Source organism: Hyaena hyaena, unplaced genomic scaffold (assembly GCF_003009895.1).
Source record: "Hyaena hyaena isolate Hyena2069 unplaced genomic scaffold, ASM300989v1 scaffold_362, whole genome shotgun sequence".
Taxonomy (NCBI): Eukaryota; Metazoa; Chordata; class Mammalia; order Carnivora; family Hyaenidae; genus Hyaena; species Hyaena hyaena.
The window spans coordinates 1,346,421-1,366,505 of record NW_024080998.1 but is presented as its reverse complement, the minus strand read 5'-3'; the positions used below and the strand labels follow the sequence as shown (position 1 = coordinate 1,366,505).

At 40.9% G+C, this 20,085-nt stretch overlaps 1 protein-coding gene across 8 annotated transcripts in view; it reads right to left on the bottom strand.

Moving 5' to 3' along the window:
• Positions 1-20,085, bottom strand: part of LTBP1 (latent transforming growth factor beta binding protein 1) — a 399,760-nt gene that overhangs the window by 179,506 nt on the left and 200,169 nt on the right. For all 8 annotated transcript variants that reach the window (XM_039250305.1, XM_039250307.1, XM_039250308.1 and 5 more), the window contains 2 exons: positions 9,377-9,601; positions 7,758-8,032 (listed from right to left, as the gene is read on the bottom strand). In XM_039250305.1, coding sequence (XP_039106236.1) covers positions 7,758-8,032; positions 9,377-9,601 — 500 coding nt within the window. The remainder of the gene's footprint in view (positions 1-7,757; positions 8,033-9,376; positions 9,602-20,085) is intronic.

The window sequence follows — 20,085 nt, the reverse complement described above, 5'->3', positions numbered from 1 at the left end:
TTGCCAATAAAACGAAGAATATCTGAGAAGAGGTACTTGAGGAGGACCAAGAAAGCATAAACTTGTCTATTCTAGAGGTCAGGGTGAGGGAACAGTCAAAGCTGATGTGCGTAGGTGCCCAGCAGATATTGACCTGGGTAAAGACCGGTATCAGGCAGTAGGAAGGGTAATGGGTCTAGGTCATCATCCATTCTCTCAAGTACCCTACTTAAGTTCTAAGAATATACATTTTGGTTCTCCTAATGTCTCGGTCCCACATTCCCACTCCAAGTAAAGCCAGCAGCTCTCCTGGCCACTGGCAGAAACCCAGAGACATGCAGACACGTTCTCTTTCACATGCAGCTCCTTCTCCCTTTGGGTCTTTACAAGCTTTTCAACTTGAAGGAAGAGGGGCCCTGCACGAAGTCAGTCTGGCAGAGGCCTCTGGAACAAGACCAGCCAACAATGGAGAACTCCAGGCACCTATGTGTGACACCTTTGGTGATACCTCCACTGTTGACACAGGTAAGGTTGGGCAAGGGTGGCCATTTTAGAGCCACTAGAGACAACCAGACTCACTAACACTCACTTAAATATTTCTTAGATTATGCCAAGGGAGTATTTGAGTGGGACACTAAAGAAAAATCCAGATGTCACAGGAAGCGCCTGGTGTTAATGACTTATTCCACCTGAAGGAGGCCAAAATTCAGTAAATGCAATCAGCACACCCCAGAGGAGCTCTCTGCTCACAGAGAAGGCAGATGTCTGGTAGCCCTGGCCCTGCCTTTCCCACTCACTGCCCAGCAGCACTTCTGCAAGAAGATGGAGGCCAATTTCACAGGGGACAGACATGCCCCCAAAAGCATGTGGCTGGGGAAATGGGTAAGGGGCGAGGGTCACATACACACCTGTACCCGCTGCCGACCAGTTCTCCTTCCCACATAAGGGATGGTACGTAAGTGAGAGGCCAAGCGTCTTTGGTAAAATGTGTTATAGTTAGTCCTTCTTAATTGTTTTATTTATTTTCTCAGAGAAAGAGAGAGAAACAGAGAGGGGTGGGGGACAGAGGATCTGAGGCAGACTCTGCACAGTCAGCAGAGAGCCTGATATGGGACTTGAACTCACAAACCAAGAGATTATTACCTGAGCTGAAGTCGGACACACAACCTACTGAGCCACTCAGGTGCCCCTAGCTATTCCTTCTTCAGAAGTCTCATCAATTTATGTAGCTTGTGGACTCAGGGAAATAACCAATGTGAAGAGTGTCACAATGATTCTGGCATCACCCCCAGGTTAGAATGTCCTAGACCAGGTCTTTCATCCTAGTTTCAGGCCTCATCCTCACAGTGCCCTTAGGTCACAGCAGAGGAGACTTTATGGAAATTAAAGAATAGGTTTCTAAATAGAATATAATCTCCCGGCTCTTTTAACTGAGCACTGAACTCTCATCCTCATTGAGAAGAGATTTTCAAAGTCTACAGTCTGTCTCTACGACCACACCAGTATCAATCCATGTCAGTATCTATCCATTTGTATTTTTTCTGCCTTGTGGAATTGACAGGTTGAGCATCTGTTTCCCTACTTTCTCAATGGCTTCTGTGTGGTAGAAACCAAGAAATATTCTTCTTCAAAGTCCTGTCACAGAAAATTGAGACTTTAATAAAAAAAAAAAAAAAGTACTTTCAGGGGCACCTAGATCACTCAGTCTTGATGTCAGCTCAGGTCATGATCTCATGGTTGGTGAGTTCAAGTGAGCCCTGGGCTGGGCTCTGCGCTGACAGCATGGAGCCAGAGCCTGCTTGGGATTCTCATTTTCTCTCCTCTCTGTCTCCTCTGTCTCGGTCTCTCTCTCTCTCTCTGACCCTCTCTCCACTGACACAGTCTCTGTCTCTCACAAAAGAAATAAACTTAAAAAAAAAAAAAAAAAGGAAAGATTAAAAGTACTTTCAGCCATGTAATGAGAGTTCCCACTTTGATGAGATCACACTTTCCTGTTAATTTCTCCATGATGCTTACTTTAAAAAAGCTTTTTTAAACAAAAGTTAAGTGCATTTGTTTGGCCCTTCAAAAACTGTGTGTGTGTGTGTGTGTGTGTGTGTGTGTGTGTGCATGCGCGCGCACGCATGCGTGTTAAGACAAAGATTTGGAGCCTGAGAATGTTATGAAATTTATCTGCCAAAAGAGACCTATCTCCAATTATATAAATGTTTTCTCCAATGGCCCATCCAGTTTCCATTTTTCCTGCCTAAAGAGAACTGTTGGAATAACTTCTAAAACCTCTAAGAGGACCCCTAAATAATTCTCGGGTCGCCTTAACTCAGTCATGCCCCTGCTCTTCTGATCTGTATGACCGGGAATGAAAGAAAATAAAGGCTTTTCCAATAATTTCAGGATTTCACAGCAAGTACTGCTCCCTTCTCTCTTTCGTAATCCACATAAGGATTATTTTTTTTTCTAGAGAATGGATCTTAAGATAACTTAAACATAAACACAGAGTTTGTTTCTTATAGTTTCGTTGGGTCGTTGTTGTTGTTGTTGTTGTTTTAACTGTTATGGGCATTTTATGGTTGCAAACTACAAAAGCAGGTTTGCGTACTGCTTGATCATCTGTATCTGTGCTCAAGCACTGTACTAAAAATATCTTCTCTGTTTAGACCCACTTCAGGTTTTCCAGTATTTCTGTTCTTCGTTAACTCAGGTGTTTATATGCGGAATTTTCTGCTCTTTTGGCATGCACAAAAGGAAGGTCTTGAAGCATTTGGACTTTTTGTCTCGTCCTGTAACGTCTGTGTCTAATTAAGGGACACGTTCCCACATTTCACAAAGAGCGCGTGACTACACAACCAGGCCATGGCAGACCCAAGCATGTACATTGGACCCCAAGCCCCATCTCGTGACTCTAAACTCTTCTCCGACAGGGTCTTTTCACACCAGCTGGCATCCTTAGGTCACTGCGCATGTTTGTTGCCAGCAACTGGGCAACAAATAAAACCTGCTTAGAACAACCAAACACTCAAATGCCAAGAAAGTTTCAAATTTGGGTCACTATTAAGAGAACCAATTTAAAACAAAGGAAACCCTTGTACCATAGAAAAGGTATACATATTCAATGTCCCTACGATGCAAAAAGGAATTAAGGGGGTATTTTCTGAAATCTGGCCTCTCCTTAAAGATGAAAACTAGCATGAAAGTGTTCACATTTCAAGCATGTGAAATAATAGGAGATTTTCCTAAAAATAGTTGGTAATTGTAACCATCGGAAATTGTAATTCTTAACTTCATCTATACAGTGAGCAGCCTTTCCAAAATGTTTTCAAATATACACAGCATACCCCTATTTACTTCAGGTAGCACACAGAGCTAACTGCCAAAACTATGACTTGTTAATGGCTTCAGATTTGATTTACGTTCAAGAAATCCATCCTCTTTGCCACATCATGTGTTCTATTAATTTCTACTCTTTTAATACTTGAATATGAATTTAGTGATGCCTGTACCCAGCTCGAATCACATGGAAATCAATACCGTATGTGAACTAAAGAAGAAATTTTTAGGACTCAAAAGATGGAACATCACTTTCTCCAACAGTAACACAATAGGCCTGATTCCTGCCCCAATTCTTCCCCCCCCCCCCGCATTGTATCTTGTCACACTGTCAGGTGGGTAATGTTATAAATTTCCAATCCCATTATTCCTGCTCTTTTCTCTTCATTATACAAGCCAAAGAAATGTCCCGTGTTATCGTGAATTTAGCGCCCCTAGAGCTTTTTGCTGCCCATTGAATCTTCTCCATTCATCTGCTCTCACTCCATCTCTGAAACAGCATTACATTTCCTGACTGATATTCAAGAATACACCATTCTTGATGTCAATCAAGGATAGGGCTGCTTAAAACAAAGATGTAGCTACTCATCTTCACCCTACAATCCTCCCCCAGGGTCGGTTAATCAATCTTTGTGAGGATTTATCTGATTTCTGAAGCAAGGAAGTTCAGAATGGTCCAACTCATCACTATCTTTGTTCCCCCCACCCTGCCCCACAACAGTCCATAATCAAGTCCTGATGCTTGATTCTTTACAAAAGCTCAGGCATTCATCTTTATTTTCAGCTTCACTTCTTAGGTTGGACCCTGGTCAATTCACAAATGGACCAAGGCCAATGTCTCTTCCTTGGCTTCCTCATGTCTACCATCCCCACATTCACCCACCCCATTCTTTCCTAAGCTGAAACTTTTAAAATTGCTCTCTAAAAATTCATAAAATGTATCAAAGTTACAGCTTTTGAGTTCAACTTAAAATCTGAATATTCTAAGTCTAAAAATTATTATTTTTGTTTCTTTTCCTCAAGTATCTTTCAAATATTCTGAGATACCTACCTTGAAATCACTTGAATACCTACCTCTCAGGGTCAACAACTATTACAATATTGTCTTATTTGTGTGTGAAATGCATTTGAAAATAAACCATAGACATCATGGCATTTTATCCCTAAAACTTATAACATTCATCTCTCAAGAAAAAGGACATGGACTTATATAACCCCAGCATCACTGTCATACTATAGCCAAATAACAGTAATTCCAAAATATCATCTAACATCCAGCCCTATTTAGATTTCCCCAATGTCCCTTGGAGCTGGATGCTGTGTGTGCATGTTTTTCTAACCAGGAGTTGATTAAGGTTCATATGTTACATTTGTCATTGGGTCTCATTTGTCTCTTTCTAGAAAAGTCACTCTGTTTTTCTTGTTTTTCCCTCATGAGAAGATTTTTTTTGAAGAATCCAGGTTATAATAGCCAATATTATGAATCTGGTGGATGAGGTAGATGTGTGATGTTTTTAGTTTGTTTCTTCATTGTGTATGAGCTGGATAGGTTAGGTGTAAAGGCTTGATTAGATTCAGGTTAAATATTTTTGGCAAGAATACTTCAAGGACGGTGTGTAAACATACTGTCTCACATTGGGAGGCAACATAATGTCATTTGTACCACTTCTAACCATTCTGAATTTGACTGCTTGGTAGTGCTATCTCAATACCAAGTCGTTATATACTATGCCTCTGGTGTAAGGCGCTTCTGATCTATGCAGATGCATGCCAGGAATCCAAAGCTATTTCACTTCTTGGGTCGTTGCTAACACTCCCTTCTCCATTTCTTGCAATGTTCTCGTTCCTTTAATTCTTCTCCCCCACTTCTGTGGGAGCTTGCCTTCCTAACCAATCACCCACTTCCCTCCACCACTGAAGTAGTTCCTGCCTTTCCACTATACAAAGATCCCCTGAATTTAAATACATGACCACAGTTCATGTTCAACTTTCAACCCCACATTTACTGTCTAAATATTAGAATGTGCCATAGGAACAAAGGCAGTTTCTGCAAATTTGTCTTGTATGTGACCTCTCAGGGTAACACATAAACACAGTTATTGATAACTCTAAGGCATTCAATGTCTCAAGAGCCCAAATCTGCAGCTAATGAGAATGTTCCCGCTGCTCAATGCAATGCGTGCTGAGTGAGCACTTACACAGTCGTTTCTGCAATTCATTCAAAATCTACCTACACCACCTCCTGGAGGTTTGTTTGCAAACTAACCACAGCAAGAAACCACACATACTTTCCAACACCTTTGGAAGGACACATTTTATATAAGATTGACTGTTTGCCAGTAATGTATTTTTTTAATGTCTCAATCATCCTAATTACACAAATTAATTGGACAATCACAGACACCCAGCAACACTTCTCAGTAACAATAAGAGAAATAAATACTCACTGAGCATGTTTTCTTAAAAACAGGTCTTATTTTGAAGCTGGGTACTAGTGACTACACATGCAAAATAAATTAAGAACTGAGGTCACTGTCTGGATCATTCATACCAGAAGTCCGAAAAGTATCCAGATAAGGCAAAAGTATTCCACTGAGTTTGAATTACTTGGGGCACTCAATCAACTACCCAAGTCGCTTTGACTGTACTGTCCAGCTTAGGCTTAAAAGTAAATAGATTGTTTTTATCCTTTCTAGTTAGCAGTCATCAGCCTACTATTATACAAAAATAGTAAGTTTGTTAATGTCTCATTTTCTTGCTTTTTTAGGCTCTGTGCTCCAACTTGGAAACTAGGGAGAAAGATACTGGGCACATAGTTTTAAAAGGACCTGCTTTTTCCTTTCTCATGACCAACCTAAGCTGGAATGGCTAAACATAAATGGCACCAAAATCATCCTCTCTCTCCAAGACTCATCCTGGGCAACATTGTGAAGTATGAAGTTTATCTTTAGGCTCACTACTCCTATCAAAGCCTGACCTCGGCACAAGAATCCAGTCTTTACTTCTAAGCTAAATTTAAATTGATGGCATTCCTTCTCCAAGAAGCATTTGCTTCAACCTGGTCTTCAACTGGGAAATAAAAAGGTCCCCTTCAGTGGGCATTTCAGGTATCTGTAGGTAGATAACAAAGGTTGCATTTAGGGGATCAAGCCTTCCTTGCTTTGCTGAAATAACAGGACATAAGCAATCACCTCCTCTATTTTTAAGTTTGACTGTCTGGGTAGACAAGTATCTTCTGAGCTAGTATTTGCAGACTTCTACAGCATTTGCAAAGCAGACACATTACCATGCCTCATCTTGACAAACCCCCATATTCTTATCTCTACCTTACAGATAAGGAAGCTGGTCTCTTAGCACCAACGGCTTGGGCCATGGCTCTAGCCAAGACCTTTAACTCTATCCACATGGGTTCTCTTTTCTATATGGGTCTATAAACCAATTTTGTCTTACTATCCTGCAAGAAAGATGACAATGCTACTATGGACTTGTCTAAGACAGAAAAAGTGTTTTCTGGTTTTCTAAAGCAATAGCAACTGACTCTATTATCTAAAAATACTTCACACACACAATAATTTTCTAATAATCAGGTAACAACAGAAGAATAATAATACATTTATCTCACCTACTCTTCTCATGGGGCATCCAAACCATATGAAATGACAAGAGCAGAACCACAGGAAAAAGCCACAATATTATCCTGTGATCCCAAAACAAGTAGCACAATGTGGCTGGTGTAGAGGAACCAATATATTTATAATGCCTTTGCTATGTGCATTCAACAATGAGTGTTCAAGAAAACTCAGCCTTTCTCCCACATTATGATATAAATATAGGCCTAAAGTGATGTGCAAATTTAATATTAAAATGCACTTCAAACAATTTCTGCATTGCCATGATAGTTATGAATTTTTATCAGCAGAGAGAAGATGCGAAGTTATCACTGTACAGCGAGGTCAAAACTCTTCTGCACCTACAACCTGCAAACTTGGCAAAAAAGCATAAACGTTTTCAAACATCTTTGCAGAATGCACCTCATATACCTTATCTCATGCCTGACATATTTTATACATAGATCACCTTAAGTGAAGAAAAATATAAACAGGTAAATCATGGACCTCCAGAGCATTTCTGGAAGATCACAATTTTAATATTATAAACTGAGTCAGCAAATTTTTCCTGTCAAGAGCCTTACAGACCTTATTTCAGGATGTGGGTATCACATGATGTCCCCAATGCTACTACATAACTCTATTGCCAACAGCATGAAAGAACAGACAATATGTAAATGAATGCATGTGGCTGTGTTCCAATAAAACTTTATGTACAAAAATGAGCCCCTGGGTCGGTTGGTCAACCCCACCTATTGAAAACCATTTTGCCATGTTTGGCTATCCTATGAAAATGAGACTGTGCCTATGAGGCATTACTAACATGGGCTGGGCAATGCTGCTTACCTGTGACCCAATGGTTTCCTGGAAGCACCGGCCAAGTTGCGTCTTGGCAGCCACAGGATAAACGTGGGGGATGACTTGCTGGTGAGAGTAGGTGGAGTGGACGGTCTGGGTCTTCTGGACAGGAAGCCCTTGGTAAGAGATTTGGGATTGACCCGGCTGAGCTTCTTTTGCCTTCTGGCCTGTCGGGCCATCAATTCTTGAAACCTGATGTATCTGAACTGAAGCCTCAGGAGGGTGTTTCACATGGATATTTACTATGTTGGGAGGAAATTTCACTAAAAGAGATGAGGAGAAAAACCCAGTCATGAATAATTAATGAGTCAGCATGAGAGCAAACATAGACACCCACGTATACTTCTATCACACACAGTATGTATGTACTTTTCCTGCACAGCCATCAATTCTGGAGGTTAAAAGGGTACATTCAAAACACAAATTAAACTGTATTTGTGCATTTTAAAGAATAAAACTGGCAGCATAAAGAGAAATTAAAACCTTTCACAGTAACACTTTCATGAGACAAGAATATTTTGGGGGGGACGTCTGGGTGGCTTAGTTGGTTAAGCATCTGACTCTTGATCTCGGCTCAGGTCATGATCTCGCTGTTCATGGGTTTGAGCCCTGCATCAGGCTCGGTGCTGATGGTGCAGAACTTGTTTGGGCTTCTGTCTCTTATTCTCTCTGCCTCTCACCTGCTTGTGCTCTCTCTCTCTCCCTCCCCTTCTCAAAATAAACAAACAAACTTCATGCTGCCTGAGGTCACAGGTGGGTACACTTTATCAAAGGACAGTAGTAAAGACTCAAGAGTTTGGTTACTTTTGCATTTCTCAACATTTCTATTGCCAAACTTGTAAGATTTACCTTTCTATATCAAAAGAGGAAATACAATCCATAAGGCATAATTCTCCGATCCTGAACGTCATAGTGTGTACATACTTGTGGGCTTCCTGAGCTATGCAAAATACCTACACGTGATATTTTATATCTGTATTTACTTTCTGCAGCTTCCAAATAAAATTTCATCTTCTGATGCTTACTAACATTCAAGTTTTAAAGAGTAAAGGCAGTAACATTTCTCTGACCCCTTTTCAAAAATCGTTCATGTGTAAGAGATGCCAGTTTGAAAGAATGAGTTAGTCATAGAATGTCTAAGCTCCAAGTGACCTAGTTTACCTTCCTCTACAGATGAAGACATTGAAGCCTAGTGAGGCTAACTGATTGTTTATAACTGAAACCAAGCACTCTTCAACTACAAAATGAACTTGATGTTCACCAGCAGGTAATATGTGATCCGCTAGCTCATTAGTCCCGTAGGAGTCTAAGCATGGCCTTGCTCATCTTTCCATTTCCTAGGCCCTCCCAGAAACGTGAATGTAACAGCTCTCAGTGCGAAGAGCCAGCAGAAAAGGATGGGCTCCTTTTTACTTTATTTCCTAGATACTAAATCTCTATGGCCTAGAAAGTACTGAAGCCACACACCTGGACCCGTACTCTGTCCCTGCCACCATTTCCCAGGCCACAGATCTCATACTTCTTTCTGTTTCAGTATCAGTCCTGCCATCTGCAGATTGTGCTTGCATAGGAGTTTGGCAGGGCAAAAAGAAAATAAATAAGCTTACCTTTGACTCCTTGTTGGCTAGTCATGGTCAGAGGCAAAGTATGTGTAGAATGGACGACATGCGTTCCCAGTGCCTTGCCTGACTGCTGGGAATGCTGATAGAGTTTAGGCACGCTGGCACCATGGACCGGGATCTGGCAAAGCTTCCCTGTGAAATTTGGAGGGCACTGGCATTTGTCTCTTGAACTGCACTGGCCGCCATTCATACATGGAAGATGGCAAATTACTACAAGGGAAAAGAGAAAATAGGGAGAGGTGGTTAGTTTCTCAAAAGCTAAGTAACAACCAATCAACGGAATCCCCAAAACACACAGCCCATGATAAACGTCATATTCTTGCTGACTTTAAAAACAGGAAACAAAGTCATCACTTCCTATGAAAACAATGGTCTATTACTATCTCTTTCTTCCCACCTAAAGTCATTTAACTCTCCAATTGCTTGTGGCTGTTCTCCCCGACAAGGGCAAGAATTTGGGGAGAATATAAAGTAGCCACTTGGATTGTTATCTATCACAGAATCCCTTTAAGTAACTATTGCATGTATAGTTACCTTGATTTTGTAGTTTATTACTTGTTAACTGTCTCTCTAGGTATAGAGTCCTTGGGGAAAAGTGATCTGTCTGGCTTAGTTGTTTTTGTATCCTCAAGCCCCTAGAATAATTCCTGGCACACAGGAGACATTATTTTCTCAAATAATAAGGAAACAAATGAGTGTTAAAAGCATCTGTTGAGGGGTTTCTCTACATAAAAGACATGGAACTAAGTGCTACCCAGAATCAGGGCGGAGAACAGCCTGAATCCTGCTTTATAGGAATTTGCAATCTCATTGGGAAAAACCACAGTGAAACTGAGAAGTGGCAGAGTGATTAGTAGTAGTATGGGCTTAAACTGATTAAGAATAAAGATAAAAGGACACGTAGGGTAAAGGATTTTAAGAGGACTTTTAAATCCTAGCTAAATTCAGCTTATAGTCAACCTCCTTATTACTAACAAATGCTTTCTATCAGCCTTTTAACATGATCAGATTCCTACCAGCATGAACAGTAAAAGCCCCTCAACACCATTTCCTTCCAGCTTCTACCCTCTTTTTAGTCATGTCCTCCATGACCAACCTTTCCAAAGAATTGTGTGTTCTCTTCTCCACACACTACCATCTAGCTTGGACCAGGCCGTGCTTCCCTCTCCCTACCTCTCTTCTACATGACACTACTCTCACCAAGATTACTCACAGCTCCATGTTGCTAAACCCAATTCGTGGATTTCATTCTCCCCCTGGTTTCCATCACATCTCACTCACCTATTGTGCTCTTTCCTCTCAGCCCGCTGGAAAGATATTCTGTGCAGATTTCATTTCTATGTCTTTAAGGACCGGTATGCTTTAAGGTCTGTTCTTAATTTCTCATCTTTATTAATTCTACACACACTTTCTCTATGATTTTACTGTGTTAGATGGTGATGTTATCCAAATTGGTATTTCCTAACTAAAGCCTTCTGCTGAGTTCCAAACTATCTACTACAATGTATCTTCGTGTAGATATTCCGCAGGCAACCCAAATTAGAAATGTCCAAAATCGAACTCCTCACCTTCCCCCGACACCCCCATTCTCCAAGTGGTCCTTCACAGAAACCAGACTGCTGTTCCCCATTTCACCCATCTAAACATCTAGGTCTGGAACTCCTCCTTTGTAAACATTCATCAAATACGTCCATTTCTTTCCCATCACAGAACCCCTGTTCCTTCTGAAGCTTATCACTTGTAAATGCCACCTCAGTCTCCACAACCCCACTACACTGACTTTCATTCATTTCCTCAGTTTGCAAGGAACCTCTTGTGCTTTATCCACTCTGTGTCCTTGGCCTGAACCCTCTGTCCCTCTGTCCCCCTTAGCTACCTAATGCCTACTTATCTTTGAGACTCTGTTTAATCCTCATCTCTTCTAGAAGTGTTCCCAGCTGTGCTTCATCTGGGTACGGTGCCCCTCCTCTGGGCCTCCATGGGTTCTCATTCATTGCTCATCATGAGTAAGCTCACTGAGCTTCCCACTGCATAAGCTGTCTGCCTACCTTGCTGTATGCCTCATTCAACTAGGGTTCTCAGGTCATGGACTTCCTCTTGGTATGTTTTACTTCTGGCATGTAGTTCAGCTTTCAGAAGAAAACTAGAAGGACAACTGGGAGGCTCAGTCAATTAAGCATCTGAATCTTGATGTCGGCTCAGGTCATGATCTGATGGTTCATGAGACTGAACCCCATGTCAAGCTCTGAGCTGACAGTGTAGAGCCTGCTTGCGATTCTCTTTCTCCCTCTCTCTCTGCCCCTCCCTTACTCTCTAAATAAATAAATAAATAAATAAACAAAAAAGGAGAGAGAGAAACCTGGAGGTCAAGAAAATACTGAATGAAGCAATGAAACAATTCATGCCTACCACTTTGGCAAACACCATTCTAGGTGCTACAGAAGATTCAGTCCCTGCCCTCCAAGAATGAAAAAAACTGAGGAGCTAATACGTTTTAACTGTCAATACAGATCAGCATATAAGTGACAACTGGAAAATATAAAATGTAAATCCTTTGGAATATCAGAGAAGAGAAAACCCATTTCTGGGAAGGCAAAACAGACTTTACAGGAAAGGTCACTTGGGATAATCATTTGCCAATCTTTGAAACTGGGCAAGATTCAGAAACACAGAAAGAAGTGCCTTCTAGGAAAATAATGTGTATAAAAGAGGAGGCAGACAGATTTGGGAGATAATGAGTACGTCTGTCTTGTTAAATCCTTGGGTTCCTGAGGCAAGGGGTCAAGTGATCAAATGGCTTGAGTCAAGTCAGACAATGCAAGCTCTTCAAGTCCTCCTAGTAAGAAGTGTGCATTTTATTCTACAATCAGTAAGTGAGTTCAGAAGCTTTAAGGAGAGAATTCGGGAAGTCTCAAAGACTGTTCAGGAAGACTCCTCTTCTGATACCCTGTGAGTGTAGTTGGAATAGTGAGTGATGAAGATGGGGAATTCAGTTAGGAGACTACTCAAATCATTGAAATACAAGTTGGAAAACACCCAGATTAGGATCGCAGTGATGGGAACAGAGACATACACAAATACAATGATAGAAGAGGAATGAGTACAGCATGAAGACACAGGAAGTAACAAACGGGCTGCAGAAGAGAAGAGACAGTGGAGGAGGAAGGAGACAGCCAAGAAAATGACCAAGGTAGCTGCCTAGAAACTGTGTCCAGGGCCTGCCCATGCCAGCTGGAATGGGACATACACTTTCTCCAACACCCACCCTACTCTGAGGTGCTAGGTAAGAGGAGAGGAGTCCAAGCTGACTCTGTGGTTGAGTCAAACACTTGATTAGTCCTAGTTCACTTCTGAATTCAATTTCTAAATCACTTGGCCACAGTGGATGTGCTCACTGTGTAACAGGCAAAGGGAGCCAGGCTAAGATTTAAATGCACTACCAACTATTTACAACCGGAATAAGGCACTCTTTGCTTTGCATAGTTCCAACACGCTTGGATCTCAGTGACCACAGTCAGCGACGTAACACCAATATCCCCGAGGACACGGCTCCAACTTCAGTTGTCACAGTATATTAATGCTGAATTACATAAAGCATAAATTTCACTCCTAGCTTCTTGGTCCAGAAATACCTGTGTGAATGACACATGAATAGCATGACCACTAATCAACCGTGCCACTTCCGAGTCTGTCGGCGACTGGTCCCTGCACACATACTGTTCGATTCATGCACAGATGGCAAACAGGTAGCTGTGCTGCCCCCCTCGTCTCAGGGTAATAAACTCACAGGACATTTTATAAAAGTGCATAATCGAAAGAAGGCATGGGCCCAACACAAAATGAAAGTGTAACAAAAAACATAAAAAGTAGTAACCGTGGAAGTGAAATTGGAAAGTGGCAGTGAGGGACAAAGATGAAGATGTCCCAAAGGAAGTGACATGGAAAGAATGCTCAGTTCACAGCTGTGAAAGCACCAAAGAGAACACATTGGAAGTGGATCCAAACTCAGGAAGGAACAGGATAAGTCACTGGGGCAGAGAAAAGATGCTCCATGTAGTAAGTTACTACAACCAGAGGAAAGCAAACTATTTCAACTACTCTTTTTTTTTTTTTTTCAAATAGTTTATTGTCAAATTAGTTTCCACATAACACTCAGTGCTCATCCGCACAAGTGCCCTCCTCCATGCCCATCCCCCCTCCCCCCCACATCCATCAGTCCTCAGATTTTGTCAGCATTCAAGAGTCTCTCATGGTTTGCCTCTCTCCCTTTCCCCCACCATTTCCCCCCTTCTTCTCCCCCTTGTTCCTCCGTCAAGTTCCTCCTAATCCTCCTATACGTGCAAACATATGTTATTTGTTCTTCTCTGCCTGACTTATTTCGCTCAGCATAACACCCTCAAGGTCCATCCATGTTGCTACACATGGCCAGATTTCATTGTTTCTCATTGCCATGTAGTATATTCCATGGTATAGATAAACCACATCTTCTTGATCCATTCGTCCGTTGATGGACACTTAGGCTCTTTCCATGTTTTAGCTATTGCTATTTCAACTACTCTTGATACATTCTACTCAAAGAAATAAAACACATTAATTACCACTGTTTCTAACATTGTAAATTATAGGGCATTAAATATTAGCTGTAATTTTTCTTTTCATTGCCTTATACATTTATAACTTATGATAAGAGAGCTTTAATGTTTTGACAAAAAATGTTTAAAGGTCATGGAACCTGTCATTTTCCCATAGATGAGTAAGGTCGTTTTGCACAGTTTCAGTCTGCAGATCCTTTATTGGTCCTATAGAACCATATAAGGTAGACTCCCTAGAATCTATACCGAAATAACTTAATTCATGTATGTAACCATCTTTTCAAAGAAATATTAACCAATTCACTTCTTTGAGAAGTTTCTAGTATCAATAGATTTTGAAATCTAACACGACCTGAATTAGTTTTCAAAATCTATTGATACTAGAACCTTGTGTGTGTCCCTCTCTCTGTTCATAAAGGAAACAGTTTCTGCTTGACCTATTCTAACCAGGAAGAGGGCACTATTTATAACTATTTATGACTGAATGGTAAACTATCTGTTTGCCTATTCCAGCATTTTCTAAAATCTAAGTTACAATATCAAATTCTTTGCCTCAACTCAGTAACTACACGTTGAGTGCTTTGTGGTGGGCGCTCTTTTTATAGTTCAATAGTCTTTTATATCAAAGAAAACAAATTTAAAAATCAATCTACAACTTCAGGATTTAACTATGAATAGTTTCTTTCTGTTTCACAGATTCACACCACTCTCAAAACAATCATCTAGGGATATACAGTCTGTGCTGCCAGTGTTCTAGAAAAATCTCGACACATGAAAAGGAAAAAGAGTTATCTTTAAGGCTGACTTGAGAAGCCTGTGGAAGCCTGGATGTAAGTCTAGCTATGCCACATATATTTTAGAACATGTAACCAGGAGGCATAATGCAGAATGCTGAGAAATTCTATCACCTTGGCAGCCTGACATTTCATCGACCATCACCAGAATTCACGATAGTGCACCACATGGCCACCTGAGACCTACTGCAAAGAACAAGAGGTATATGGATCCTCAGCCTGTTATTCCTGAAAGTGTGATTTCATGACAACCACTCAGTGTGTCTCATGGTACTACTTATACCAGGTCAAAACGAGCAAAAGTCTCCATGTTGGAAGAGCCGTAAGTTGGAGGTTTTAAATTTGTCAAGTGTTTGAGTGTGTTGCACCATTCACTCTGGTCTAGAAAACAACTTGGAGAATTCAAGGAATCAGGGTGATTCAACAGTCACATTTTACACCACAAGCTGGAATTTCAACAGATAGATATTAATGATTTGTATACAAATACGAGCAAACTGAGTTTTCTCAAGATGCACACTAAAAAAAGCCACATTCTCTTTCCTGTTATCTCAGTTGACTGTAAAAATACTCGAGCCGCTTGTCTCCAAAAGGCGCCTAGGAATGTACTTGACTTTCCTGCAGCAACGTCCTGGCCCCTCCACCCACCCCCTCGATTCTCGCGCCAGCAGACAGACCGTTTCAAGTTATTGCGGCTAAGGCAGGACAGGGAAAACAAACCTCCTTGAGAAGAAAAATCTCCATCTGTCATTTCACAGAACAGACACACACATGATTCTGATTTGAAGAGCTACTTAAAGTTTCCCACTTGTCTCTGATCAGAAGAAAAATGTTCCCTTAAAGGGTTTCGGCATTTCTGTTGATATGCCTTGGAGTATTTAAAAAAAAAAAAAAAAAAAAACACGATATTTTTAGAAAGTAAAAGTTATCATTTTATTTCTTCCCCTAAACATGCCTACACTGCCCACTCTTTAAGGGTATCCTTCAGGTCAAGTCAGCCAGAAAGTGGGTTAACACTGTAGCTGTTTAAAGCTTTCCGGTAACAAACATTAAATGATAATTAGATGCTACAAACCACACTTTAATAACCTAGTCCACTGTTATATATAAAAATAAATAAATAGGAAAAAAAAAGCCCTTGAATGTTTGCCTTTTAATTCAGTAGGCAGCACTAGAAAACAAAACCAAAACAAACAAAACAAAATCTGGAGCTGAAAGCAAAGAAGCATATCCTTCTGAGGCCACAACAGGCAAAGTCAGGGGGCCCAGCCCAATACAAGAAGCCAAGGGAGAAGGCTCAGAGATTAGTAGGCATTTACTGAAATCTAGGTTTGGGGCTTAATTTATGGAACGTAGAGATTTACAATTGTTGTGCTCTAAAACTGCTTACAGCCAGTTCTTGGTTTTCTGTCTACTAACTCCTACTGACTCCCTGACTCTACTGAGAAAACATGTGAGATACAGTGGCCAGAACAACCTGTCCGAGGAGGTGGCCTTTAAACCTAAGAGGAGAAGAATCCAGTGATGTAACAAGTTGGCACAAGAGCATTTGCAAAAGAAGAAAGAACAGAAGCCAAGATCCTGAGGGCTTAGAAAGGCCCAGAAACTGAAAAGAGGCTGATGTGGCACAAGTGTGGAAGACCAGGACAAAGTGAGAATATTTGGGGTGGAGAGACCGACACACGCCAGCTTCCTGTTTCTTCTCACAAGGATATAGAGCAACCAATAGAAGTAGTTAGAGTGAAACACAACTAAGATAAATAAAAACTTAGAGCTCAGGACCAGGATATAGCAATGACAGGAGTCAGAACCAGGGAAAAAGAAAGAGGAAGGGTTAAGTAATGAAAAGCAGGATCTTCTATTATATATACAAGAAATGTGCACGGTAAATCTGCTTTGAGTTCCTGGACCTCACTTTACATTTTTCAGTAACTATTTAGCTAGATTGAAGTTAAATTCCAGAAGGTTTAATTTAAAGTGCATTAAATATAGAATCATTCCATTACATTATTGTAAGAGGATTTTTTTTTTAATGCATCAGAGAAGAGATCTGTGTTCTTGATAATATGTGCAAAAGAAAAAACCGAGTCTGGAGATCTATGAGGCAAAGGGGAAAAGCTCTTGATAAAAAACGTGCCTGGGGCGCCTGGGTGGCTTAGTCAGTTAAGCGTCCGACTTTCGCTTAGGTCATGATCTCGCGGTTCGTGGGTTCGAGCCCCACGTCGGGCTCTGTGCTGACTGCCAGCTCAGAGCCTGGAGGCTGCTTCAGATTCTGTATCCCCCTCTCTCTCTGACCCTCCCCTGCTCATGCTGTCTCTCTCTCTCCCTAGAAATAAAAAAAAAAAAAAAACAAAAACAAACGTGCCCACCACACTCTCCATGGCAGAGACAATCTCTTTGTTTCACCTGCTTTGGCAATTAGGAAGACCATGTGCACCCCATCCCCACTTATCAAATACTGAAATATGTTACTGGGCTCCAGTTAAAGGCAATGCAGATTTGAACAAATGCAAAATATCAACCTTTAAACAAACAAGAATTCCAAGAATGTCATTAGTTGTTAATGCCGTATGCATTAGCAAATGCCCCAATGCTGTGTTCTGTTTATAATCCAGGAGATACGAAGCCCTACCACACACATGCACACTAGCGCTTCCAATTTGGGATAAGGCCATTCATCATCTGAGCTTTGTTTATGGCTTTCTGTTCCTTTATCAACCTCACCATAGCAGTGAGCTATCTAATTTGATCTACTTTAATGCCCTGCATAACATAAAGAGCTCCATTTATCAAGGATATCACAAAATTCTGCTTCATAATCTTCACCCACAGAAGCTGTCAGTGTAGCTATCTCTTCAAAATTCCCAAACACCAGGGCTCTTTTACCCTTAGGGGTGAGAAAAATCCATAGCAGCATTTGCAGACTGCAAAATAAACACAAGAATCCTAGACACCTTGGGGTGGGTGGGGATCCTGTAGAAGCAATCTTTGACAACTGAAGATTTTTTTCACTTGGTGGGTTACAATGTCCCCATATGCAAAAAGGATCGGCTCCACGATACAATCTACAGGGGGTTTTCCCACTCCTGAAATTCTGGTTCTCAAAAGTCTAACCAAGTTAGTTAACACAGTGCCATCCAGATTCCCCTCATCTCATCTCCTGTGAATGGCAGGATTTAAATTTTAAAATGGGGAAGAATGTGTATCCAGACCCTTGCAATTTATGTAGAGGTGACTGAGGTTACTCTGTTAATTGGTGTGCCTTAATTATAATGCATAATCAGACACCAATTCAAATGTAAGTTTCATTCTTATTGACCAAGCAGTTAATAAAATGCTCTTGGAGTTAAGAAAAAGGGACTTCATTTGGGGGAACTAGATAAACATACCACTTTGGGGAAATGATAATACTGCCCCCCCACCCCCCGCAATGGACAGTGAAACAGGTTTAATAAAAATGGTAACAGGCTTCATTCTCAGAGACCCCACCTTCTACAACGGCACTGCAGCAAAAATCTTCACCAACCCGATGCCATTTTAATTATCGCAGCCTGGCACCGTCTTTGATACCATTGCAAAATGCTTTCTCAAAAACCAAGCAAAATCACGTAAGCCTCATACCAAGTAACACCGCTTAAGCAACACACAAAAAGCATTACAAAAAAAAGTTAAAAATCTTTTTTATTTATTTTATTCTAATCTGCAAGCTCTGTGGTGTCTCAAGAGACCAAGTTCATACTCTCAGTGAGTTCAGTAGTACCTGCTTGTTATTTACTTATTCCTGAGCCTCAGGAAAGGACTTAAATTAAATCTGAATTTAGAGTTTTAAAATATTTGCAAAGTCAAAGCCTTGACAATACAGGTCTGACTTGAGGACACGAAGCTGCTTAAAACCTTCTGACATCACAGCCAATTCAAATTCTTGCAGCCCTTGAAAGTCTGGTCCAGATATCGCCTCCAAAAAGGAAATGGTGCTCCAAAGAAAAGGGCATGCTGCATAAGAAAGAATTCTAGAGCCACTTGCAAATTCAGGGGAGCACCTAACAACTTGTGTCACTTATCACTCTGCCTTGTATCATAATCATTTTTCATTCTTCCTTCCTGTGCTTGATTTTGATTATGGTAGGCAAGAGACCATGGTGTTCTCATCTTTGTATCCCCTGTATTTCACTGGACAGTATTCTACATGTAAGAACTCAAAAAAAGAAATCCACACTGATACCCTAAAAATTCCAAATGTAAACGAATACAACATGTATATACCTCTTTAGACACTCTTTTCTTTTCCTCGACACATAGTAACTTTAGCATACACTGGAGTAGTTTCCAACTTTGTTCCATAAAGCACTGAGGTCACAGGTATTAAGAAGTATCTACCAAATAATCTATTTCAACCACCTTATCCCACAGATAGTGAGCTACAGAGATTAAGTGTGCTTAGAATACCATGGCCGGGGAGTCACAGAAATGGCACAAGAATGTAGGTGTCCTAAATACTGGTCCTATGCTCTTACCACACAGCTCTTAGGAGGGAAGACCCAAGAGGTGTCCCTCAAATTTCACCAGTCTTATCTCAAGCCCTTTTAAATTCTTCTTCCAGGGGCACCTGGGTGGCTCAGTTGGTTAAGTGACCAACTTCTGCTCAGGTCCATGATCTCATGGTTTATGGGTTCAAGCCCCATGTTGGGCTCTGTGCTGACAGCTCAGAGTCTGGAGACTGCTTCAGATTCTGTGTCTCCCTCACTTTCTGCTCTTCCCCCACTTGTGCTCTGTCTCTCTCTGTCTCTCAAAAAATAAACGTTAAAGACATTTTTTTATAAATAAATAAATTCTTCTTCCAGAGGCATGTTTCTCACAATTGGTCATAACAGGGTTTGCTATTAGAGCCTTAACACAGATGGGAGGGTTTAGCTCATTGCAGATGAGGTAGATTCATGAACTTTCCTAGGGGATCTGAATACATAGGCTGAATCACACCAGGGATCCTTATTCTTTTAATAGAAAGATACATGAGTTTTGTGGAGCACAGACATCAGAGGAAGACTAGGGGCAGATTCAAGGACACTGAAATGAAAAAGACAATGAACAGGATTCATTGCACAGCATAGATTAGACCATTTCCATCACTGAGAAAGTTCTATTTCCCAGTGCGGATCTGCCACTCGTCCTCTTGATTTCCAATGAGCTCAGAAGTGAAGGCTAGCAGCTCAAAAAGTAATGTTTGTTCACTCAATAAGGATTTAATGTCGCTCTACCAATGGCCATGTCCTATTCCAAGCACTTGGCAACCATAAGTCAACAAAATAGA